Source organism: Poecilia latipinna, unplaced genomic scaffold, assembly GCF_001443285.1.
Source record: "Poecilia latipinna isolate Pla-1442-1.1 unplaced genomic scaffold, P_latipinna-1.0 Scaffold1223, whole genome shotgun sequence".
Taxonomy (NCBI): Eukaryota; Metazoa; Chordata; class Actinopteri; order Cyprinodontiformes; family Poeciliidae; genus Poecilia; species Poecilia latipinna.
Window position 1 is genome coordinate 153,806 of NW_015113839.1, and position 7,602 is coordinate 161,407.

At 39.8% G+C, this 7,602-nt stretch overlaps 1 protein-coding gene across 2 annotated transcripts in view; it reads right to left on the bottom strand.

Moving 5' to 3' along the window:
* The window catches only part of LOC106960745 (CMP-N-acetylneuraminate-beta-galactosamide-alpha-2,3-sialyltransferase 1-like), a 49,005-nt gene that overhangs the window by 23,948 nt on the left and 17,455 nt on the right, over positions 1–7,602 (bottom strand). For both annotated transcript variants that reach the window (XM_015054019.1, XM_015054020.1), the window contains exons 2-3: positions 6,479–7,069; positions 4,319–4,512 (exon numbers count right to left, since the gene is read on the bottom strand). In XM_015054019.1, the coding sequence (XP_014909505.1) occupies positions 4,319–4,512; positions 6,479–6,766 (482 nt within the window). In that variant the 5' untranslated portion in view covers positions 6,767–7,069. The remainder of the gene's footprint in view (positions 1–4,318; positions 4,513–6,478; positions 7,070–7,602) is intronic.

Here is a 7,602-nt window from a genome sequence, read left to right on the forward strand (position 1 = left end):
TTTGTAATGGAAGCGTAGCTAAAGAGCAAGAGAGAGAGTGAAAGAATCCATTCTATATTATCAGCATTTTTACTGAAACTAGTCTGAGCATTCCCTTTAAGTGGTTAGACTTCACGGGTTTTTGTCTTCTCCATTTACCTCATAACTAAAACAAGTTAGGGTGATTACTGTTTCCTGTTTGCTCTATATTTTCATGTAATTATTGAAATCTGGAGAATAGATATAGTTTTGCAGTTAACGCTGAGATGCTTTCCTATGAAAGCAGAGGTGAACCTCCACTAACTAATTTGCATGTTGTGCCTCTGCACTCGTCAATTCAGTGAACACATCATCCCCACCCCACAGTCTCATCAGAGGCATGTGTACTCCACACCTTCCCGTCACCCAGCCTGTTCCTGCTGCTAAGGTAACCTTCCAGCTCAGCCCGGCTGCCTCTAACAGAGCGTGGGCTCTCCGGGTCTGACTCCGCTCGGATGAGTAAATAAAAAATAAAACATCACACTTCCATGGCAAGGATTTTTTTCTTTTCTTTGTCCGCTAATGGCAAAGTAATAACTCTCATCTTGCTGTTATCCCTGTCATGCCGTAATTGAATCTGTGGAGAACAGCATGCTGCTGTCGCAGCGGGAGGCTGGGTGGGGGGAGACAGGAGCTGTAATGTGGCTTTATTTAGAGAGGCGACGCGTCGCGGCGGGCCGTCGGAGCCATGCAGCCAAGAATGATGAGGCACGCCACAATGCGGGGTGAAATTTGCTTTAGGTGATTTAAGCTGCGCTGCAGTTACATCGATGGTGGAATTTGTGTGAAGCAGAAACTTTACAAACTCAATTTCTATAGATCCGAACGGAGCGTCTGAGGTGTCAGACGGTAGTTTTAATTAGATTTTTCTGTTTCTGATTTTCATGCAGAAAACTGGATGCGTTTGTATGTTGCATCTGTCTGATGGGGCTATGGTTGGAAATCAGCATTCTGCTAAATGCTATTAGTAGCATTTAGCAGAAAATAGCTGCTAAATGCTAAAAAGCAGCTATGTGTGATAATTGAATTTATCACGCTGACTCGATACATGACATGTATGACAACATATTGTCATACGTGTTCAATGTATGACAACATTGAACATCTATCAATAAGCAATAGGGCTGCACCGATTGCAGTTTTCTGGCCGATCGCCGATTACCAATTTCTAAACTCTGACCTGCCGATTCTGATTTTGGCCGATACCAATATTTTTGTGCGAAATGTCGCTAAACATGGCAAGAAAGTCACTGAGATGGCAGCAGTGGGGTGATTTTTATTAATATGTCAGAAGTGCTCAAAAAAAAAAAACTATAATAAGCAAACTTTCTAAGTAGATCATTTATGTTCCACAAAAAATATCAAGTAGATGGATACGGAACTGCAAATTTCAACCAGAAACGGATTAAATTTGTGGTCAAGGACATTGGACTGCTCACATTTTGAAAACAAATGTACAGTCCAACTGATCTGTCAACTTCAGGCTTTATTTAAAGCAGCTTTCTCTCTGCCTTTGTCTCCCAACAGAAACAGAAAAATATAACAATAATTGTTGTTTTCTTGGGAATCAGGCCTCATTAAAATATTTATGTGAGCAAAGAGAGCAGGAGAAAATCAAATGGATGTAAATAAGCTGGTGGAGAGCAGACTGCGAACGCTAGTGATGACTTAATTAACATTCTAATTGATGCATGACATCGTCTTCCAGCTCCAGCACGTTGTTCTGGAAGACTGCGTTGTAAAAAGAAAGGGATGAAAAAGTGTGAAATAGTTCATAATGGGTTTGTGAATTTAACTCCGAATCACCAAATACTTTCCAACAGACATGCACAGAGTTCTGGTAGAGGGTGAAGTTGTGAAGCGTCGTTTGATCGGTTGAAAATAAACTAATCTTTTATAAAATATGGCTAGTGTTTAGGAAATGCAGAGTGAAAAAATTAGGATGCCTTATTAAACATTCTGTTCCTTAATGTTCAAATATTGATGCCAAATCTATTTTTTTTGTCTCTGGGAAAGATTTGATTTCATTTAAACAAAAAGTAATATTTTTTTTAAAGTTATCAAAGAAAATATATCAAAATGCATTGTGTAGCTGAGGAAAAGGCTAGGAGAATTAGCTACTCCTAGCTACGTTGGCTAACGTAACTTCAGTGAGACATCCACCACCATCAATGATAATGAGGCCGACATCAGGCCGAGGAAAGTTGACACCACTCCTTACTTCCAGCTGTGAGATGTTTGAGCGGTTTTTTTTTTTTGCATGGACGGCTCGTTTAAAGTCACCCCACAGCATCTCAGTGAGATTGAAAATCCAGGCTTTGACTAGGCCCAGAACTCGGATCGCTGTCATCTTACAGCGCTCATTTCTGTTTCAGGGAAATTACTCTGGAAGTCTTTAGTAGGGATGAACCGATCCACTGATTTCACCTTCGACACAGATATCTGAGGGTTAACATCCTTCAAACTGCTGAGCAATGACGTCCTGTGTGCAACTTTAATCGTTTTAAGTTGGAACCAATAAAGGGGCGTTCTCAATTAGTCCTTTCCAGAAATTGTTTTTGTTGTTATATTTTCGAAGGCATTTTCTGTTTTATAGTTTTTTTCTATTATTGAAGGCTGAAGCGATTAACTGGATTTATCGCGACGACTCGATTGTTGAAATAATCAACTACTTTTAGTAATCGATTAATCATCTGGAGTATACAGACTCTAATAAAGTCTAAGCTGCATTGAATTATTTGCCAATTTGCATCTTTTAATGCATTTCTACTATTGTATATAAAAGACTTAAGCAGTAAAATGAAAAAAATCTGCAAATGAGAATTCTTTTTATGCAATTAATCGTCAGAATAATCAATTACTAAAATAATCATCGATTGTAACCTTAATATCATTTAAAACATTCTGTATTGACATTTATATGAAACATCTATATGTCCAAATACATAGAGAATCAATAAATTGTCCAGTTGTCTTCAAACTTTATTTCTAACACTTCTGTTGCATTTTTCTTTGTGATTAAAGGCAGTTTTTCTTTTTTTTTTTTTTTAAACCACTTTCAGCTTTTGGTTTTTGGGTCCAGTGTGGATCTCTTTATCCCCAATGTCACCATATGAAAGAGATAAAAGGAAGATTTAATCTCCCTCATTTACACAACAATGACATCATCTGCATCTTCATTTTGTGGCTTAAAAGGCTTCATCTGGAAACTGAAAGAGGGCGAAAGTTATCCTGAGAAAAACTTGATCAACTATGACAGTAACAACACACGAGCGCACAAGGTGTAATCTAATTTTAACTGTTGGTGTAACTTATTTATGCTTCAGAAGTCAATTTTTAATTAAACATAATTCAAAAGCCTTGGAAGTTACTTTTGTCTGTTGGAGTCAGAGACAAAAGCTCATTTCAACACTTTCATCTGCCAAACAAAGTAGAAGCAAAGGTTCTGTTTGTTTCAGAACATCATTTGTTCAAGAGGAAAAACCAATTAGACTTAATTTTTCTCACAAATAAATACTTAATTAAGGTCCTGCAACATTTCTGATCAATACATTTGGTTAAAAAAAATGCTGTTGTTCAAAAGAATAATGTTATCGTGTGTGGAGAACTCGCTCTGGTGCAGAAGTCCTTTTAGAATACAGTGAAACTTGATTTCTCAGATTCATAATAAATAAATTGGAGGCAGATTTGAACAGATTTTAAAGTTGCAGCCAAATGAGGCATGTGGATGTACCAACATATTCACTGTACAGGTTTTACACATGGACACAGCCAGTAGTCATTCCACAGAGTCTCACTGAGGACAGTGATCTAGCCTATTAGCATCTAAATTAGCTGTTATAAATCCAGCCGTACATTTTAACACCATACAATACAGACCCAGAATCCATCTGGGGAGAACTCTGTCTCCTGCTGCTCTGCCACGCTTCAGTTCATGTGACAAAGAACTGGGAGCCCCAGCTTGTGAGGGTTTTTTTTTTTTATGTTACAATATTCAAATGTTGCTGTTTATAACTCTTACTTTAATTTCACAATTTAGATGCAACAAACTTCATCCCAAATACAAATTTTAAAACTAAAAAATGTAAAAATAAGTGGCTAGTGAAGAGCAATCACGGTGCATCCAATTCCCATGAATTTTACTTTGTATGTATGTGAGTACATACAAAGTACCCATGTACGTTGTATGCGAGTACATTTTGAGCTGTCTAATATATGTCTTTATATTTTTCAAGTAAGGATGATTGCAGAAACGTACCCGGTCACCTTTGATGCAACTCTGTGTGAAAGTTTAGCCTACCTTATGATAAAATCGCAGGCGTCAATGAGGCCACCGTAGCGGGACCGCTTCAGGTTCCCGGAGTTCCCCACCACAGCGCAGCTCCGGCAGCGCTCGGGGCTGGCGTCCACGTAAAGGACATCGTCAGGGATGACTTGGAACAGCTCCTCCACCACCTCGGAGAAGTTGGCCGGCTGCCTCTCTGACTGCAACCACTGGTGACGACAAAACGAAAGCCTTTGAGGGAGGAGAGAGACCCCCTGGGGGTTGCTCCAAGTAGAAAGGACTTATAAAGAGGACGTCCGAGCTGCAGACGCGGAATTTATTTCCGACATAACCTCGGGGGAGAAGTTAGCTTCTTTTGCAAGGCCACATTAGATTTTCTTCAAGGCTTCCTTAACAGTAATGCGTGCAGGATTACATAATTTGACAAAGAAGCTTAACATTATTTTTAAACACATTCCATCAGTTTAATAGGACTAGCTGGTTTGTTGGCGCTTCACGTTCTGATCTCAAAAAGGGCTTTTAAGCAAATCAAATGACATGTACACCAGATAGAGCCCCATACTGTTTTCATCCTGTCACAGTGTTAGCAAGTTAGCATGTTAAATTACCTTATCACATTGAGCCTCACACTGTTCACTCCCTGTGTCATAGTGTTAGCATGTTAGCATGTCCATGTTAGCTTTGACAGCTCAGTGGAGAAAAGGGCCCAGGTAAACCCGGTGTTCAGCCTTACAGCGGCATCTCCAGGTAGACATCCTCTGGAATGAGTAGTGACAGGAGACAACTTTGTCATCAATTTCTTTTTTCTTTTTTTTCCCTTTTTTACTCTGGCATCTAATTAGGCGTCATGCGAGGTGAACGTGGGAACACCTAAGGCTGTGAGCAGGGGCGGTCCTAGCCCGTTTGGTGCCCTGGGCCAACATTAGATGATCATGTACCATTATAGGCACACTCAAAATTATTTTTATATTTTATTTGGAAAAAAAAAAAAAAAGTGAAAGTAACTGGAATAATGCTATATACACATGGAAAAACCAATTGTAGTCATAGTTTTGCTGACAATGACTACCATTGATTTGAGCTGTTATCAATATAAAGTGCTAAATCTTAAATGTAAGTGCCTGTTATATAAAAGAAAAAGGTATGCATTGCTTTACTACTAATTGTCAACATTAAGACAACTAGGTAAGAAGGTCTGGAAAAAGTTTTAATTAAGAAAAATGTAGCGAGGAAGAAAGAAGTAGCTATGCTAGCTTGACTTTGACAATCTTGGCATATAGATGTGGTGTGGAATTCAGTGTGTTATGGTTCAGCAAACAAAATTTAAAAAAAAGGCAACCAACACACCAACATCGACAGATCATCAGTAGAGCAGGTGCTTAGAAGGATGAAAAGTAAAATTATGGTCTTTTTGCCCTCCAGTGTTGTGCACATGTGCAAAATTTCCACATGTTAGCAGTAACATGCAAGGAGTCCATAGTCAAACATTTAAAAAATTATATGTACTACAGTTGCATTTTTATCAAAACCCAAATTTCACTGGAGTCCTTGGGTATAGCTAATTAAGTTCTAGTTTTTCTATTTTTCATCACAAAAAACAGACATTTCAATAAAGGTGCATGTATGCTTTTTATACCCTCTCTACTTTTGATGCGCTACTGTAGGATTGCAAAAGACCTTGATAATTTGGCTCTGCAGTCAAAGGTGTTACTAGTCAGCAGGATGTTGGTGTACTTTCATGGCTTTGCTGCTGGTGTTTCCACTGCTAAACGCTGCTGCGCTTTCTGATGAAAATTTTAAGAGGGTGAAATGTCACGGCGTTATCCAAGACTCCGAGTTACGATTGAAGACATAGCTGTGCTTATCTAAAGATAAACAGGAGGAGAGGCGGTGAGAGAAAAACAGTTTTCTTCTCCCCCATCGTATTCATTAAATGGATACAAATGGTGTGTGGGAGTTTGCTTTGCAGTCTGATCCTGGTAAAGATCCCCTGGATTTGGAAACAATCAATGAGGCCAAAACAAACACCTTTTTGGAAGCGTCACAGCTGTGCATGAGCTCCCTTTATCTGCGTTCTTTCAGAATCTGCACCTCGCCCGTTTCCAGAACCAGCTCCCCTCTCCGCTTCTCCAGCTTTTGTAAGACGGCGACAAGAGAATATCTTCCACATCTCACCTGCCACCATTTAAAGGTCTCCTCAGAGAGGAAACTGTTCTCCCTGGTCATCAGAGGGTGGATGGATAGGTTGAAGTGCTCAGCGAACCACGGGTCGCCTTCCAGCTCGGCGACGCACTGCCGACAGGAGCACGGCCCCTTGGAGAAGAAGCTGTCCGAGAGGTGGAAGTACTTGAAGAAGTAGAGCGATGGGTCCCGGAAAGTGAAGCTGAACAGGAGCGTGGTGAAGGTAATGACGCACACCAGGAGAGCAAAAGTCCTGAACTTTCTCCGTTTGACCAAAGACATCTTGTCACTTGGTTGAAAACTCGGAGAGTGCAGTGAAGGGAAATGGCATCGTGGAGAGTTGATATCCACAAATATTTCAATCACATGGTGTAATGTGGAAAACCCCGGCGTCCTTACTATGCAGAGAGATGAGGATTTAGTTCATAAACGTCCTCATTCAAAGGCGTCCGTGTTGTTATTTTGAAAAGATCTTGAAATCCAGCAGAGGACGGTGTGTGTTCTGTGAGAAAACCGCTTTTACCAATCAGGTGTTTACTCTGCAGGGTCAGTGACTGCTGCGTCTTTCACTCTTCTCTTATCAACCTGAAACACAAACAAAGAGAAAAAAATGTTTGACAGACAAAGCAACATTCAGGCTTTAAAGGGATAGTTCAAAATTTCCAAAGTAAGGTTCAAGTGAAAATTACATGTACAGAAAGTGGCCTAGTCAGACAATGGCATGCCTTACTAGACCAACGATTGAGCAAAACCATTCTTATTCTTAATACAGGGTTTTCAGTGATGTTAGATGCCTTTATTTTTAATATTTTAGACAGGAAATGAATGTAGAGAGAACGGGAGAAGACATGCAGCAAAGGCCTGTTGGTCAGGAATCAAACCACAGAAAGTTAAATCAAGGACCAATAGCCTCCGTATACGAGGCGCTCGCTCCAACTCTACAGCCGTGTTTCACAAACTTTTTCCAGCTGACTTAACCCATTTAGCAAACACTCACAGACCACCTAACTTGAAACTGGCATCTCAAGAACATCTTAATATATACAACCTGAAAAAAAAAAAAAAAAAAAACCCTCATTTCCCCTTTTTGTTGTCTTCTTTGTTCATCCCAATAACGC